General features: G+C 39.2%; 1 protein-coding gene across 1 annotated transcript in view; it reads left to right on the top strand.

Annotated features, from left to right (window-relative positions):
* The first annotated feature begins 1,416 nt into the window (after positions 1 to 1,416).
* LOC137237404 (uncharacterized) overlaps positions 1,417 to 19,861 on the top strand; it is a 56,605-nt gene continuing 38,160 nt past the window's right edge. Inside the window, exon 1 of the mRNA XM_067760997.1 lies at positions 1,417 to 1,532. Within this exon, the coding sequence (XP_067617098.1) occupies positions 1,417 to 1,532 (116 nt within the window). The remainder of the gene's footprint in view (positions 1,533 to 19,861) is intronic.

A 19,861-nucleotide genomic window follows, 5' to 3' on the forward strand; every position in this document is an offset into this window, starting at 1 on the left:
AAGTCAAAATGTCTCCAGAATCTGTTCAATATACTGCTTTAGTAACGCCGAATGGGCAATATGAGTATTTAAGAATGCCATTTGGATTAAAAAATGCACCTGCTGTATTCCAAAGACTTATAAATATGATTTTTAGAGACTTCATTGATTCAAAACAACTAATTATATGTATGGATGATATAATAATAGCTTCACGAAATTTTGAGGAATATAAAGAATTATTAGATTTAGTTTTAAAACGTATTTCAGAAAAAGGCCTAAAGTTAAATCTTAACAAATGTAAATTTGGCTATCGCGAAATTGAATATTTAGGATATTTAGTAACTTCTAAAGGCATTTCACTTACAGATACTCATTTGAAGGCAATAAAAGATTATCCTGTACCAAGAAACCAAAAAGAGTTACACTCTTGCATAGGACTTTTTTCCTTTTTTCGACGCTTTGTACCAACATTTTCTCGGATTGTGAAACCATTACAACAACTGCTTAAACAAAATGTAAGCTTTGATTTTCACGAACAGTGTGTTAGTGCATTTCAGGAACTTAAAACTAAATTGACTGAAAGTCCAGTGCTAACTATTTATAATCCTTTAAAAGAAACCGAACTACATTGTGCTACAAGTTCATTGGGGTTCGGAGCAGTTTTATTGCAGCGTCAAGATGATGGTAAATTTCATCCAGTTTCTTATTTTTCAAAAACTGCTACAAGTGCCGATACCATAGTTTCGAACTTGAAACTCTAGCAGTAATTTATGCGTTGAAAAGATTTAGAGTATATCTTGAAGGTATTCCATTTAAAATTGTTACAGATTGCAATTCACTTGCATTGACTTTAGGAAAGAAACAGGTGAATGCTCGTATTGCAAGATGGGCATTAGAACTTGAAAGTTTTAATTATACTATTCAACATAGAATTGGTGCATCCATGGGACATGTTGATGCGTTAAGCCGATGTCAAGTTGCCAGCATGGATATTAGTGAAGCTGAATTTCAAATACAGCTAGCCCAAGAACGTGACAAAGAGCTTTAATAGAATGCATGGAAAAAGAGGAAGTAATAGACTTTAAATTTTCAAATATTTTAATTTATAGAGAAAGGAGAAGGAAAAGTAGCACTTTATGTGCCAAAAGAAATGGAGAACAATATTATAAGACTGATACATGAAAAAATAAGGCATCAATCTGTTCAAAAACCTTGATGACGTTATGTTTACATTATTGGTTTCCGAAAATGAAACTAAAATTTGAAAAATGTATACAAAACTGTCTCAAGTGTATTATTTATGCAGAGCCCGTTCGAGTAAATGAACGAAATTTGTTTAATATACCTAAAAAACCTGAACCATTTGACACAATTCATATTGATCATTTTGGTCCCCTCCCTTCAATTCAATCTAAACGGAAACACTTGTTAGTCATGATTGATGCTTTTACAAAATTCGTTAAACTTGATCCGACAAATTCAACAAGTACTAAAGAAGTTACTGCTGCTTTGGATAAATATTTTAGTTATTATAGTCGTCCAAGCGCATTGTAAGCGACAGAGGTACATGTTTTACGTCGATGGATTTTGAAAACTTTTTATTAAAGCGAAACATATTACATACTAAAGTAGCTACCGCCTCTCCACAAGCAAATGGGCAAGTGGAGCGAGTAAATAGAGTTTTGAAATTTCGTTGTGACAATATTGTTTTTCCTTAGTTTATGCCGTAGATTCTTTATTGTCTTCTCCTCTGTATTAGATTTTTGTTCTTCCTGTGCTTTCACCTCCTTTTTTATGATTTCCCTGCACATGTGTCTTGCCGGCTCCTGTTCTCCTGTGGTATCAATGATATTGCGATCTCCACATCTACAATCGCTTGCTCCGTTTTTATACTCAGTTGAGCAGAGCTCACAGAGTATATTAACTTTGATTGCATAACGGTTGGTTGAACAGGTATAAAGGAATCGAGATAGATATAGACTTCCATATATCAAAATCATCAGTATCGAACAAAAATTCGATTGAGCCATGTCCGTCCGTCCGTCCGTCTGTCCGTTAACACGATAGCTTGAGTAAATTTTGAGGTATCTTGATGAAATTTGGTATGTAGGTTCTTGGGCACTCATCTCAGATCGCTATTTAAAATGAACGATATCGGACAATAACCACGCTCACTTTTTCGATATCGGAAATTTCGAAAAACCGAAAAAGTGCGATAATTCATTACCAAATACGCATTAAGCGATGAAACTTGGTAGGTGAGTTGAGCTTATGACGCAGAATAGAAAACTAGTAAAATTTTGGACAATGGGCGTGGCACCGCCCACTTTTAAATGAAGGTAATTTAGAAGTTTTGCAAGCTGTAATTTGGCATTCGTTGAAGATATCATGATGAAGTTTGGCAGGAACGTTACTCTTATTACTTTATGTCTGCTTAATAAAAATTAGTAAAATCGGAGAACGACCACGCCCACTTTTTAAAAAAAAATTTTTTTAAATTCATATTTTAAAAGAAAAGTTAATATCTTTACAGCATATAAGTAAATTATGCCAAAATTCAACTCCAGTAATGATATGGTGCAACAAAATACAAAAATAAAAGAAAATTTCAAAATGGGCGTGGCTCCGCCCTTTTTCATTTAATTTGTCTAGGATGCTTTTAATGCCATAAGTCGAACAAAAATTAACCAATCATTGTGAAATTTGGTAGAGGCTTAGCTCCTAGGACGATAACTGTTTTCTGTGAAAAATGGCGAAATCGGTTGAAGCCACGCCCAGTTTTTATACACAGTCGACCGTCTGTCCTTCCGCTCGGCCGTTAACACGATAACTTGAGCAAAAATCGATATATCTTTACTAAACTCAGTTCATGTACTTATCCGAACTCACTTTGAATTGGTATAAAAAATGGCCGAAATCCCACGCCCACTTTTTCGATATCGAAAACTACGAAAAATGAAAAAAATGCCATAATTATATACCAAGTACGAAAAAAGGAACGAAACATGGTAATTGTATTGGTCTATTGACGCAAAATATAACTTTAGAAAAAACTTGGTAAAATGGGTGTGAAACCTACCATATTAAGTAGAATAAAATGAAAAAGTTTTGCAGGGCGAAATCAAAAGCCCTTGGAATCTTGGAAGGAATACTGTACGTGGTATTACATATATAAATAAATTAGCGGTACCCGACAGAGGATGTTCTGGATCACACTGGTCCACATTTTGATAGATATCTCGAAAACGCCTTCACATATACAACTAAGGGCCACTCCCTTTTAAAACCCTCATTAATACCCTTAATTTGATACCCATATCGTACAAACGCATTATAGAGTCACCCCTGGTCCACGTTTATGGCGATATCTCGAAAAGGCGTCCACATATAGAACTAAGGCCCACTCCTTTTTAAAATACTCATTAACACCTTTCATTTGATACCCATATCGTACGAAAAAATTCTAGAGTCACCCCTGGCCCACTTTTATGGCGATATTTCGAAAAGGCGTCCACCTATAGAACTAAGGTCCACGCCCTTTTAAAATACTCATTAACACCTTTCATTTGATACCCATATCGTACAAACAAATTCTAGAGTCACCCCTGGTCCACCTTTATGGCGATATTTCAAAAAGGCGTCCACCTATAGAACTAAGGTCCACGCCCTTTTAAGATACTCATTAACACCTTTCATTTGATACCCATATCGTACAAACAAATTCTAGAGTCACCCCTGGTCCCCGTTTATGGCGATATCTCGAAAAGGCGTCCACACATAGAACTAAGGCCCACTCCTTTTTAAAATACTCATTAACACCTTTCATTTGATACCCATATCGTACAAACAAATTCTAGAGTCACCCCTGGTCCACCTTTATGGCAATATCTCGAAAAGGCATCCACCTATAGAACTAAGGCCTACGCCCTTTTAAAATACTCATTAACACCTTTCATTTGATACCCATATCGTACAAACAAATTCTAGAGTCACCCCTGGTCCACGTTTATGGCGATATCTCGAAAAGGCATCCACCTATAGAACTAAGACCTACGCCCTTTTAAAATACTCATTAACACCTTTCATTTGATACCCATATCGTACAAACAAATTCTAGAGTCACCCCTGGTCCACGTTTATGGCGATATCTCGAAAAGGCGTCCACACATAGAACTAAGGCCCATTCCTTTTTAAAATACTCATTAACACCTTTCATTTGATACCCATATCGTACAAACAAATTCTAGAGTCGCCCCTGGTCCACCTTTATGGCGATATTTCGAAAAGGCGTCCACCTATAGAACTAAGGCCCACGCCCTTTTAAAGTACTCATTAACACCTTTCATTTGATACCCATATCGTACAAACAAATTCTAGAGTCGCCCCTGGTCCACTTTTATAACGATATTCCGAAAAGGCGTCCACCTATAGAACTAAGGCCCACTCCCTTTTAAAACACTTATTAACACCTTTCGTTTGATACCCATATTGTACAAACGCATTCTACAGTCAACCCTGGTCCACTTCTATAACGATATTCCGAAAAGGCGTCCACCTATAGAACTAAGGCCCACTCCCTTTTAAAATAATCATTAACACCTTTCATTTGATACCCATATAGTACAAACAAATTCTAGAGTCACCCCTGGTCCACCTTTATGGCGATGTTTCGAAAAGGTGTTCACCTATAGAACTAACACCTAACACTTAACACCTTTCATTTGATACCCATATCGTACAAACAAATTCTAGAGTCGCCCCTGGTCCACCTTTATGGCGATATTTCGAAAAGGCGTCCACCTATAGAACTAAGGCTCACGTCCTTTTAAGATACTCATTAACACCTTTCATTTGATACCCATATCGTACAAACAAATTCTAGAGTCACCCCTGGTCCACGTTTATGGCGATATCTCGAAAAGGCATCCACCTATATAACTAAGGCCTACGCTCTTTTAAAATACTTCTTAACATCTTTCATTTGATACCCATATCGTACAAACAAATTCTAGAGTCACCCCTGGTCCACGTTTATGGCGATATCTCGAAAAGGCTTCCACCTATAGAACTAAGACCCACGCCCTTTTAAAATACTCATTAACACCTTTCATTTGATACCCATATCGTACAAACGCATTCTAGAGTCACCCCTGGTCCACTTTTATAACGATATTCCGAAAAGACGTCCACCTATAGAACTAAGGCCCACTCCCTTTTAAAACACTTATTAACACCTTTCGTTTGATACCCATATCGTACAAACAAATTCTAGAGTCACCCCTGGTCCATCTTTATGGCGATATCTCGAAACGGCGTCCATCTATAGAACTAAGGCCCATTCCCTTTTAAAATAGTCATTACCACCTTTCATTTGATACCCATATCGTACAAACAAATTCTAGAGTCACCCCTGGTCGATCTTTATGGCGATATCTCGAAACGGCGTCCATCTATAGAACTAAGGCCCATTCCCTTTTAAAATAGTCATTACCACCTTTCATTTGATATCCATATCGTACAAAATAAATTCTAGAGTCACCCTTGGTCCACCTTTATGGCGATATCCACCTATCCACCTATAGAACTTAGGCCCACTCCCTTTTAAAATTATCATTAACACATTTCATTTGATACCCATATCGTACAAACAAATTCTAGAGTCATCTATAGAACTATGGTCCACTTCCTCTTAAAATACTCTTTAATACCTTCCATTTGATACACATGTCATACAAACACATTCCAGGGTTACCCTAGGTTCTTTTTACAACATGGTGATTTTCCCTTACTTTGTCTCCACAGCTCTCAACTGAGTATGTAATGTTCGGTTACACCCGAACTTAGCCTTCCTTACTTGTTCTTACTGTATTTTGGTCCATGATATTGTGCTTCAGGCCCTTTTCGAGGAGTTGTGCCTCTTCCTTGGTAATTACCACTGTTGTGAGGTTAACGAACTTGTCATGAAACTGGTGAGTTTTTTGGTTTTGGTTACCCTCCCGTAGTCCTGCCAGCTTGTCCAATTTTCGGTTCAGCGACCTGTATTTTTTTTGTAGTTCCTGATCGACCTCTGTGCTAATGCGGTCGAAACATTCCATTAATTCAGTCGTAGGTAGTTGTTCTGCCAACCGTAAATGGATAGATAATAGCTCGGCATTTATCTCATCCTTCTTCGAGTATAAGCTTTCCAACTCATATTTTAAAAAATCCTTTTCCGTTTTTCTAACTGTTTTCCTGCTAGATTTGGTATTTGCCTTTATTGTTATTTTAGCGATATTTGGAGTAACATTCAATTCCAGGCATTGTTTGTTGAACCAAATGCTCGCCTTTGCTTTATATATTTTCAGTAGGCGTCGCTTGTAAATTGTTAGTAGTCCGTTCGCGTTCAAGTTAAAAGCCTGACAATCAATAACTGACTTATCTTGTTTTGTTGATTTTCCGACAGGTTGAATAAATGATTTATATTGGAACAATTTTCCGTTATCCCTTGTCAAATTTGGTTTTGAGACAAACCGGTTACGGCGTTGTTGTCGTTTGTCCTGTATTTATATGCTTGTGTATATTTAGTTATGTGTATGTGCTGTGTGTTCATTCAGAACCGAGGGTGGTTTACTAATCGATTTGTGTGGCTGACTGGGGTAGGTAAAAATCCGTAATTTTAGTCGTTGGACCTTCTTTGTGGGTTTTTTGTTTTGGTGTGTTAATTGCTTTGTGTTTGTTTGTTGTTGTGTGTTTGTCTGTTGTACCTGTGTTTTAAATATTTGGACAGTTTGTAACATGGTGCCGATTTAAAATTAATGATGGGCATCATTAATTTTAAATCGGCACCATGTTACAAACTGTCCAAAAACGATATTGAAAGATACTCTGGAGCTAATGCTAGCTTAGAAATCAAACAGAGATAAACTCTTGTCATTAACGCTCTATAAATCTCTCATCGTACCTCTCCTAATGTATGCTGATGCCAACCGCTACGTCATGTTGTGGGAATGCACAAAGACGCAGAACACAGATAGTATACCTATCGGCACCCGTATTTGGAAGCAGACGAAGGGGGAGTTATGTTAAAACAGGGATGCTGGCGTGATTTGTTATGCAACGCCAAATTCCGTCTAGGCGGTTGAGCGCTAATCGAAGTAACTAACACAATGGCGCATAGTCTTGGTGTATGGTTCTAAACAAAGTCCAAACTATTTTATTTTGACCACGGTTCAACTATATGGTTGGCTCATCTGTAAATCAACAAATTATGTCTGTTAAAATTGTCAACATCTGCGTGTTGGTGTTGTTGCGAATGGATTGAAATGAAAACATGAAACATAGCAGTTTTTGTGTGTGGTAAGAAAATGTTGTCAATGTGTTGGTTTCATTTTGAGTTTGCCATCTCCTTTTGACAATCCCATCGACCATGCAATGATAAAAATAAAATCAGCTGATGAGATGAGCCAACCATATAATTGAACCATGATTTTGACTATGAATATGAGCCAGTGAAGTTAAATTTTATAAAAAATTACAATAAATATACAGTGTTGAAAAAATAATAGGGACAAATATCAAATCCATTATATAAGCAGTACTTCAATGTGTTTCCTGGCATGGCACCCTATAACAACAACAGTTAAATGTTATTCTTTTGCAATAAATGGTATTCCGCCAGTTTGTCTTATTTGCGAAAAATGGAACCATTCCAGGTTTAGCCTGGAGAATAAATAGGGACAACAAATTTTTATTAATATTTTTGAAGCTTCTTATTCATCTCTTGCCAAATTTGGTTTTGAGACAAACCGGTTTCAGCGTTGTGCCATCATCAGTGTCGATTTTTGTTCTGATCTGTTGTTGTCGTTTGTCCTGTATTTATAGTTTGTAGGTACATGAGCATGTATTGTCAAAATTGATGCTTGTGTATATTTAGTTATGTGTATGTGCTGTGTGTTCATTCAGAACCGAGGGTGGTTTACTAATCGATTTGTGTGGCTGACTGGGGTAGGAAAAAATCCGTAATTTTAGTCGTTTGACCTTCTTTGTGGGTTTGTTGTTTTGGTGTGTTAATTGTTTTGTGTTTATTTGTTGTTGTGTGTTTGCTGTTGTACCTGTGTGATTACTTTGTTTCTTGTAAACAAGTTTTAAAAGCTCGAATATTGTGTCAGAAATTGTGTTTATCTGTTCGTTTATTATTCTACCATCGAATTTTTCTGTTTGTAGATTTCCATGTTTTCGAGTACGTTGAGACGTCGGCCTTTTGCTTGCATGTGAAGAACCCTAACTGTTTTATTGATGTTTGCTGGGGATCATTCATTCTCGACCATGTGATTCGCGAAGTTAGACTCGGGTATAATGTTTGGATTCCGTATTTTTTTGTCGTAATCTCTAATATGTTCTCTGAACATCGTTCTTATTTGCCGTCCTGTTTGTCCTATGTAACTATGCTGGCATCCGCAGGTAAGCTTGTATACGCCATGGCTGCTAAACGGATCCTCTGAGTTAGTGTTAGTTCTTAGTTTTCGCCCTAGATTGTTCGCCATGCTGTGTTAATGTTGTATTTTTTAAAGAACTTTGCCAATTTATATGTTGCTTTTCCAGTATATGTCATAGTCGCCCAGCTATTATTTTCCTGTTCATTATTTTTTTTTTTTGTTCTCCATTTGTCCTTCTGAGCTTATCTACTACTTTTTTATATCCGTTGTTTGCAGCGATATTATATATGACCTCAAGTTCTCTCTTATATGCCTCTTGTGCAAGAGGTGTTCTTTCAAGTCTATGTACCAAGTGCCTTAATGCTGCATTTTTATGCTGTTGGGGGTGATTTGAGGTATTATGTATTATTGTGTCGGTGGCCGTTGGCTTTCTATATATGTCATAGTTAAATCTTTTGGCTTCTTTATCAATATTTATCGTGAGGTCTAGATAGTTGATTCCTCCGTCTTTTTCGGTTTCCATTGTAAATTGTATATTTCCGTGCTGCTTGTTGAGGTACTCCAGTACAAGCTCTTCGTTATTAGTAGTTAAAACGCATATTATGTCATCCACGTATCTAGCATAAAATGACACGCCTTATTTGGACTTCAGCTCCTGTATGTACTTTTCTTCCAGATTTTGCATGCACAATTCCATAAGAATCGCTGATGTGGGGCTTCCCATTCCAAGACCGTTTGTTTGTCTGTATATTTTATTGTTGAATTGAAAATAGTTTTGACGTAAAGTGGTTCTTAGCGTATTTGTGATTTGCATACTTCTCACTTTGTTTTTTTGTATTATGAACTATTGCAGAGCTAACTATGTCCAAAGTCTCCGATAGTAGTATTGATGGGTATAAACCTTTTATGTCAAAAGATACCAATTTGCTGTTCTTTGTTAGCTCTACGGTCTCAAGTCTCTCTATTACTTCTGTTGTGTTAGCTATTGCATATTCGTTCCTTAGCTCCAGGGTATCTTTCAATATCATTTTTGGACAGTTTGTAACATGGTGCCGATTTAAAATTAATGATGGGCATCATTAATCTTAAATCGGCACCATGTTACAAACTGTCCAAATATTTAAAACACAGGTACAACAGACAAACACACAACAACAAATAAACACAAATCAATTAACGCACCAAAACAACAAACCCACAAAGAAGGTGAAACGACTAAAATTACGGATTTTTACCTACCCCAGTCAGCCACACAAATCGATTAGCAAACCACCCTCAGTTCTGAATGAACACACAACACATACACATAACTAAATATACACAAGCATCAATTTTGACAATACATGCTCATGTACCTACAAACTATAAATACAGGACAAACGACAACAACAGATCAGAACGAAAATCGACACTGATGATGGCACAACGCTGAAACCGGTTTGTCTCAAAACCAAATTTGACAAGGGATGAATAAGAAGCTTCAAAAACGAGCTTTTTACCATTTAAAGTGCAAAAATATTGTTACGAATATTAGCAAAACTAAGGGGTGCTGCTGTCTCTAAGCCGATGCTAAGCAGTGACGTGAATTCACATCCATAGATCAATCATTATGTATCTACATATACGAAACAGTAATTGTGTCTACACATATGTACCATGTACGTATACGAGCAGCGGAGAGTCAATGCACAAACACATGCATATATCTGAGATACTCCTATAAGTATGCAATGAGAAAAACTATAAAATTGTGCAATTGTAGTTACAGCTGAGAAGTTTGAGAGCTGCTGGACTAGTAGATTCTGGAAGCGCTTAGAAGATGCGAAGGTTGAAATCAAAGAGTATAAAAGGCGGCAATTGTAGAGGCGCTGGAATTCAGTTTGATTTGAGATTTCGATTAAGACGCTATCTAGCGAGCAAGAGCAGTATTATTCTGAATAGTAGAGTTTCATTTGAGCTATCAATCAGTTTGGTTATTAAGCAAGCTATTCGTTACACAGTTTTAGTGTTATTGTGAAGTACTTTAATAAAGGCCATTTTGCATTATTAAATATTGGAGTTATTTATTCAACAGTTTAGTGATTCGAACTCAGCAGAAGATTGCAAATAAGGGGAATTGCAAGTAAAATCGTTACAATTGGTGTCAGAAGAGGAATTGTTGAATAAATTCCGAAGATTTGGAATACAGCTTGGACATGGCAAAGTTCAGTGAATTGAAGATCCAGCAACTGAAAAAGGAGTTGGAGAACCGTGGATTAAATACAACCGGCAATAAGATCGAACTTCAAGCACGGCTACGAGAGGTAATGGAATCGCAACGAATTGATGTGGACGAGTTTGTCTTTTATTCTGATGGGGACGAGACAACAACAAAAATTGAAGAGAAAAACGAAACATCGCAGACAGTTACGAGCACAGACTTGAACATGATATTGGCTGCAATAACTGCTCAAACATCGACAGTGGCATCTTAGCTGGAATCGTAGGAGACACGTTTAACATCCAAGATGGAAGCACAGGAGGCACGCATTTCAGAAATGTCGTCACAAATGTCATCTCAACTGGAATCGCAGGAGACACGCATAACATCGAAGATTGAAGCACAGGAAACACACATTTCTACACAGCTCGAAGAACAGAAGACTTATATGGCATCCCAACTGGAAGAGCAGAAGACAAATATGGCATCCCAACTGGAATCACAGGAGGCACGTATTTCAGAAATGACGTCGCAATTGTCATCTCAACTGGAAGACCAAAAGACATATATGGCATCTCAATTGGAAGCGCAAGAGGCACGTATATCTGAAATGTCGGCAGAAATTTTGGAACAGGTATCCTCAAAACTGGAAGCGCAGGATGCAAAAATGGCTCAATTTCAGGCAGAAGTAGATGATTTAAAAGGTCGTATGGAGCAGTTACAACAAAATCGGTCAGCTGTTTCAGCAAGCAATCCAAAGGTAAAAACACCATCCTTTGACGGGTCTGTTCCTTTCCAGGTTTTTAAGCTATAGTTTGAGAAGACCGCAACAGTGAACAACTGGAATGCTGAAGATAAAGTTGCTGCACTCTTCGTAGCATTGAAAGGACCAGCTGCCGAAATCTTACAGACTATTCCAAAGTACGAACGGAACAGCTATGAAGCATTGATGGCCGCTGTCTAGAGACGTTATGGAAGCGAGCATAGAAAACAGATATTCCAAATTGAGTTGCAAAACCGCTACCAAAAAGTAAATGAGACATTGCAGGAGTTTGCTTCAGATATTGAAAGATTGGCTCATCTTGCAAATGCGGACGCACCCGTGGAATACACTGAAAGGGTAAAAATCCAGAGCTTCATAAATAGCATTCGAGATGTGGAAACGAAGCGGGCTACATATGCAAATCCAAAACTAACATTTGCTGAAACGGTATCGCATGCACTGACTCAGGAAACAGCCTCACTTTTGTGTAAGCCAGTTTTCAAAGCACGCCGTGTGGAAGTAGAAAGGCCAGAGTGGGTAGACGCAATATTGGAGGCGCTGAAAGGATCGCAAAAGCAGAGTGAAAAAGTTATCAAATGCTTCAAATGCGGGAAGTCCGGTCACATTGCACGTCATTGCGATCTTGGTCCTAATAGTTCCAACAATGTGGGTGGCCGTAAACGCAAAGCTGGAGGAGATGAGCAAGAGCGAGTAAGAGGTAGAGATCGAGAGCTAGATCCAGCTATTGAATGCCCTGTGATATCTGTGTTGCAAATTGGTAGAAAATTGAGCAGTCTTACCGTCAGAGGGAATGTGGATGGTAAAGAACGTGTACTGACTGTAGATACGGGCGCATCTCATTCCTTGATCCGATCTAACTTGGTCAACAGGAGAATAAAACCGTTACCTGGAGCAAGGTTGCGTATGGTCACCGGCGAGTATAACCAAGTTCAGGGAGAAGTGATATGTGAAGTCTTGATTGGAAAGGTCATGGTTTTACACAAATTCGTTGTGGCGAAGATCGTTGAAGAAGTCATATTGGGAGTAGACTTCTTGGTTGACCATGACATCAAGATCGATATGCAGAGAAGGGTAATGCGTTATGAGAACCAGGATATACCACTTAACTTCAGTTTGCGGAAAGGATTCAGTATTAATCGAGTACTGGTGGAGAAGACTCGACAAAACCACGGAAGTCAAACGCAAAGATTAATAGGTCGAATGGGCCAAATAAAGCAAAGCCAAAACTACCTGCGAGAGAAACACTGGCATTGACAAAACCTAAAAGACGCAGGAAAACGAAGCAACGAATTTCCGAGAAAGAATGCGAGGATAGTTTCAAGCCGGAGCGCACTACTGTTGTGAAATGTGGGAACGATACTGATTATGCGAAGCCAATCCGTCAAGCGCAAGCTCTACGAAGTAGTTCATTGGCCAAGCAACAGAGTGCGAGGGAACGATCCAGGGTAATGAGTAGTAAGATCAAACACTGGCATGATAACAACTTTAATTCGGAAGGTTTCTTGGAGGGAGATTTGGTGCTGCTATACAACCCTCACCGGCGGAAAGGTGTTCCATCCAAATATCGGTACAGTTGGGAAGGCCCGTACAGAGTTGTGAAGACGATCAGTTATGTCGTCTACCGCATACAAGCAATTTGGAAATCACGAAATAGAAGAGTGGTACATTTGGCGATTCTAGCAGCGTTTAGATCGAGAGATTTGTTGATCGGGACGATCAGACTTTGGTGGAGGGCAGTGTTCCGAATATTAGCAAAACTTAGGGGTGCTGCTGTCTCTAAGCCGATGCTAAGCAGTGACGTGAATTCACATCCATAGATCAATCATTATGTATCTACATAAACGAAACAATAATTGCGTCTACACATATATACCATGTACGTATACGAGCAGCGGAGAGTCAATGCACAAACACATGCATATATCTGAGATACTCCTATAAGTATGCAATGAGAAAAACTATAAAATTGTGCAATTGTAGTTACAGCTGAGAAGTTTGAGAGCTGCTGGACTAGTAGATTCTGGAAGCGCCTAGAAGATGCGAAGGTTGAAATCAAAGAGTATAAAAGGCGGCAATTGTAGAGGCGCTGGAATTCAGTTTGATTTGAGATTTCGATTAAGACGCTATCTAGCGAACAAGAGCAGTAGATATTATTTTGAATACTAGAGTTTCATTTGAGCTATCAATCAGTTTGGTTATTAAGCAAGCTATTTGTTGCACAGTTTGAGTGTTATTGTGAAGTACTTTAATAAAGGCCTTTTGCATTATTAAATATTATTGGAGTTACTTATTCAACAGTTTAGTGATTCGAACTCAGCAGAAGATTGCAAATAAGGGGAATTGCAAGTAAAATCGTTACAATATTAATACAAATTTGTTGTCCCTATTTATTTTTCCAGGCTAAACCTGGAATGGTTCAGTTTTTCGCAAATAAGACAAACTGGCGGAATACCATTTATTGCAAAAGAATAACATTTAACTGTTGTTGTTATAGGGTGCCATGCCAAGAAACACATTGAAGTACTGTTGATATAATGGATTTGATATTTGTCCCTATTATTTTTTCATTACTGTATATTTATTGTAATTTTTTATAAAATTTAACTTCACTGGCTCATATTCATAGTCAAAATCATGGTTCAATTATATGGTTGGCTCATCTCATCAGCTGATTTTATTTTTATCATTGCATTGTCGATGGGATTGTCAAAAGGAGATGGCAAACTCAAAATGAAACCAACACATTGACAACATTTTCTTACCACACACAAAAACTGCTATGTTTTATGTTTTCATTTCATTCCATTCGCACCAACACCAACACGCAGATGTTGACAATTTGAACAGACATAATTTGTTGCTTTACAGTTGAACCATGGTCAAAATAAAATAGTTTGGACTTTGTTTAGAACCATACACCATGACTAGCGCTCAACCGCCTAGACGGTTTTGGCGTTGCATAACAAATCACGCCAGCATCCCTGTTTTAACATAACTCCCCCTTCGTCTGCTTCCAAATACGGGTGCTGATAGGTATACTATCTGTGCTCTGCGTCTTCGTGCATTCCCACAACATGACGTAGCGGTTGGCATCAGCATAAATTAGGAGAGGTACGATGAGAGATTTATAGAGCGTTAATGACAAGAGTTTATATCTGTTTGATTTCTAAGATAGCATTGCAAAGAAGGTAGATTTTACTGAAGAAATTTCTGCGTTCAAAATGGAAAATCCTAAACAAAAATTGTTCATGCTCCTTGGTACTCGAGGTACTACTGCTATAAATTAACTTGAAAAAGCACATTAAACCTTCATGACATTCCCTCCCTCCCCACCCCAAGTTCAATGAGGAGCTTGGGGTCGCCAGAGCCTCGTCTGTTAGTGAAACAGGATTCGCCGTGGATAGGTGAGGTTGAAAATTGGGTTTGGAGAAGCTATATATTGCGCTGGCAACCTGAAGGGTTGCGCTACACAGCCCCTTCAATTTGGTATTTTAGTCGCCTCTTAAGACAGGCATACCTACCGCGGGTATATTCTGATCCCCTAACCCGCTGGGGGGATAGGCGGATGCCAATGTTACCATCGGCTGCCAGTTGACGCAGTTTACGATTGAAATATCCGGCGAACTGTGACTACTTCCTACCATACGTGTGGGAGCGTCTCCATTTATTGTGCAGAACGTCGTTTCTTCTATTTGATCCGCCAACATCTCAACCCTACTGTGCATTGAAATCGCCTAAGATAATGCGATTGTTGCCAGTGAGTAAGGCGCTGATATTAGGGCGGTATCCACTGAGGCAACAGGTGGCAGGAGGGATGTAGATGTTGATGATTTCTAGGTTTGCATCGCCAGACCGGACAGATAAGCCTTGACGTTCTAAGACACTGTCCCTGCGGCCGATATCGGGATCAAATGTATGATATTGCACAGAGTTGTGTATGATAAACGCGAGGCCACCTCCATTTCCGCTCTCGCGATCTTTTCTGTGGACATTATACCCAGAACAGGTCTGCAGAGCAGATCTTGCTGTGAGTTTAGTCTCTTGAATCGCAGCAATGCGGATGTTGTGCCGCTTCATGAAATCGACTAACTCCGTAATCTTCCCAGTTAATCGATTACAGTTTAACTGCAGAATTCTGAAGTGCATAGGGGGAGACATCGTCACTCTGGGAGTAAGTGACGGGTGACTACGCCTGGGTTGTGGAAGGCTAAGACGCAACTGCTGTTGTGGCCCTGGGACTGGACGTCCTTGGGTAAGCATTGGGGTACCCGGTGTATTTGGGTATGCGGCCTGCAACATGGCGCAATGAAACACGTCGGGGGGTTGCCGTCGCGGAGACCAGAACATCTAGGAAAGTGGCACCGTCCATGGCAGGAGCTGCATTGGGCGGATGTCGCAAACATATATATTCTGTGCTGGCAAACGGTGCAAAGGGAGGTAGGGACTAAGAGTCTGTTTCCCTGACCTACACAATTTCTGCCGGAAAAGAGGGGGGAGAAGACGGGGGCAGGGGCTGATGCTCGGCATTGCTCCCAACTCTACTACGGAGATTGTAGGTATTAGTGGGAGCAGCCGTATGAGTTGGTGGCGCCGTGGGGCTCGAGCAGCAGCGGGTACTTGTTGTGGTTTGCTGAGCAGCGGGGCTGCTAGAAGGTAGTGTGGGGGGGGGGGGGGCGCTAAGGCGCAGACTACGGGACGTCCTAGGGCGTGAACAGCAAGAAGCCACAAAATATTTATAGAAGTTACGTGGACGTGTGGCTTTGGGATCTAGCCCAGAACAACCTGTCCGATGCAACCATCCCTTACACGAGACACACTGACAAGAGTATGACCGTCCTAAAAAGATTCTTTTCCCGCAGATGCAGCAAAACCATTTCTCAGGACCGGGGTCAGGAGACGGACCCGAATTGGGTTCGATACCTTCCCGGAGCAAGAGAATATGGAGCAGTCCCGCTGCAAGGAGCTGCTGGGAGGATGACAATTTGTGGGAGGGACGCAACAAATTAAATAGGGTTACACTGAAATGACAGTCCTTGGTCGGGAAAAATCCCGAGTCTCTCCGGTACATAGAACCGACTGCCTTGGGAAGCGTGGAGAACCAGGTGGTACCCCTTGTTTTGCGAGTTAGCGCCAGTTAACGAGAGAGGAAGACGCTGGCGAACGGTGAAACCGTGTAAACAATTAAGCAGCAATCGACTTTTTTCGACTCGATTTAGTCGATTTTTCAAAAAATCGAATCGAATCCAGCTCTACAACCAAATAAATAACAGATAACAGGGCTGCTTTGCAGAGGATCCTGTAGTTTACAGTAGCCACAAAAAATAGACGTACACAATACGCCATATTAGTTTCTTTTATTAAGCTGCTCTAGATTGTTCTAGGTTGAAATATTTCGGGGAATATTTTGAATAAGGTGCCACGATTTTCAAACTTTTGTTGATTTGTAGGGGTAGAGGGGGTCCTAAAAATCACAAAATTATCATCCGCAGCTCTAGGAAACTCTTAGTTTATGAAATATAAGCTTTTTAATTTCCAAATTTAGTAAAATTTCAACTTAAGTCCTGCACTTAAAATTCGGGTCGCACATGTCGATAGCGATATTAAAAGACGCGTATTTGCGTCAAGATTCAGAATCCGAAAGCAGAAACTATATTTCTTATCTCGTTTAAAAGTTATTCGCGGAAAACACGTCGGTACGATTGTCACTTTTTTCGTTGTTGCTATTAAACAAACGAAAACAAATGAAGGTGGTGAATAGTGTTGCCAGCTCCGCAACATTATCGTTTTATCTTGGTAGAACATTATAATGTGGTGGCACGTCGACATAAATGCAAACAAACATACACTATCAATGTATTTTGTTTTGTAATTCTCTGAATAATTTGAAATTAATGTATTTAATTGGAACAATTGCAGAATACATACATTTGTCAAAAAAAAAAAACATAAAAAATTGGACTTTATAGAGATTTTTATGCTGATTCCAACGGTAATTCTGCGTAGAACACCTTTCTGCATATGCGGCCTTCGGCCGCTCTTATAACAAATAACCCTGGGCTACGCCATGCCAAGTCCGGATGTGTGGTATAACCGTGGCTACTGCCACGGTGATGTCCTTTTGCGTAGTACACCCTTCTGCGCGGCACCCCAAATAATATTAGACTACAAATTATTAAGTGTTTTACAAAAACAAAATACATTGATAGTGTATGTTTGTTTGCATTTATGTCGACGTGCCACCACCTTATAATGTTCTACCAAGATAAAACGATAATGTTGCGGAGCTGGCAACACTATTCACCACCTTCATTTGTTTTCGTTTGTTTAATAGCAACAACGAAAAAGCGACAATCGTACCGACGTGTTTTCCGCGAATAACTTTTAAACGAGATACAAAATATAGTTTCTGCTTTCGGATTCTGAATCTTGACGCAAATACGCGTCTTTTGATACCGCTATCGACTTTTAAGTGCAGGACTTAAGTTGAAATTTTACTAAATTTGGAAATTAAAAAGCTTATATTTCATAAACTAGGAGTTTCCTAGAGCTGCGGATGATAATTTTGTGATTTTTAGGACCCCCTCTACCCCTACAAAACAACAAAAGTTTGAAAATCGTGGCACCTTATATAAAATCCAACCCAATATTTCTTATAATTGTGTTTAACGAAAAACTTTCTTGCTCTGAGTTACTCTACTTTTTGGTTAACGAGTCTGCTCAGAAACTAGGGCAATTAAATCACAGATTTTTGCACCAGGGCGCCTATTGTGTTATACGATCACGGATGAAAACCCATTTTCACTAATTGATAAACACGAAATTGTCAAACTATTGTCACGGATATTAGCATCACTAAATTATCCCATCACTAAGGCGATGCTAAGGCCATGCCAAGCAGTAGTTACGTTAATAATCAAATCAAGTATACACATATATAAGGCAGCCCAGAGAGATGTCACACACAGATGCATTTACTTATACGCCTATATGCGCGCGAGAGACTGTAAACTACAAACATTCACATCAATAATTCAATCTTTATGTATCTACATAAACGAATAAATAATTGCGTCTACACATATGTACCATGTACGAATACGAGCAGCGGAGAGTCAATGCGCAAACACATGCATACATCTGAGAAGTTTGAGAGCTAATGGACTAGTAGATTCTGGAAGCATGTATAAAATTGTGCAATTTTAGTTATAGCTGAGAAGTTTGAGAGCTCATGGACAATGCTAGTACATTCTGGAAAAATGCAAACGAGGAAACCAAAGGGTATAAAAGGCAACAGATGAAGAGGCACTGTAATTCAGTTTGAGTTGAGCAATCAATCAGTTATTGATTAAGCACGCGATCTGGCGGCAAATAGTAGAGTTCAATTTGCATTATCAATCAGTTTGGTTATTAAGCCAGCGAGTAGCAAAGTATAAGTGTCATTGTGAAGTACTTTAATAAAGGCCATTTTTCCATTATTCAATATTGGAGTTATTTATTCAACAGTTTAGTGATTCGAACTTAGCAGAGGATTGCAAATAAGAGGATTTGCAAGTAAATTCGTTACAATTGGTGTCAGAAGAGGAATTGTTGAATAAATTCCAAAGGACAACAAGGACATGGCAAAGTTCAGTGAATTGAAGATCCAGCAACTAAAGAAGGAGTTGGAGACCCGTGGATTGAATACAAGCGGCGTTAAACTTGAACTTCAGGCACGGCTACGAGAGGCAATGGAAGCAGAAGGAATTGATGTGGAAGAGTATGTCTTTCATCTTGATGGCGAGGAGACAACAAAAATTGAAGAGAAAAACGAAACATCGCAAACGGTTACCAGCACAGACTTGAACGTGATATTGGCTGCAATATCTGCACAAACGTCGACAGTAACATCGAAAATTGAAGCACAAGAAACACGTATTTCAGAAATGTCGACACAAATTTCTTCACAACTGGAATCGCAGGAAACCCGTATAACATCCAAGATGGAAACTCAACTGGAAGAACAGAAGACATATATGGCATCGCAACTGGAAGAACAGAAGACATATATGATATCTCAGTTGGCTCAGCAGTTGAAAGCGCAAGAGGATCGCATATCATCGCAGTTGGAGGGTTTTAGTGAACGACAAGATAAAATGGAAGCTGAGATGGATGCTTTGAAAGATCGGATTCAGCAATTACACTTAAATCGTCCAGCAGTTTCAGCGAGTAATCCAAAGGTAAAAATACCATCCTTTGACGGTTCTGTTCCTTTCCAGGGCTTTAAGCTACAGTTTGAGAAGACCGCAGCAGTGAACAACTGGAATGTGGAAGATAAAGTTGCCGCACTCTTCGTAGCATTGAAAGGACCAGCTGCCGAAATCTTACAGACTATTCCAGAGTACGAACGGAACAGTTATGACGCATTGATGGCTGCTGTAGAACGGCGATACGGAAGCGAACACAGGAAACAGATATTTCAAATAGAATTGCAAAACCGCTACC

The sequence above is a fragment of the Eurosta solidaginis genome, chromosome 1 (assembly GCF_040869045.1).
Source record: "Eurosta solidaginis isolate ZX-2024a chromosome 1, ASM4086904v1, whole genome shotgun sequence".
NCBI lineage: Eukaryota > Metazoa > Arthropoda > Insecta > Diptera > Tephritidae > Eurosta > Eurosta solidaginis.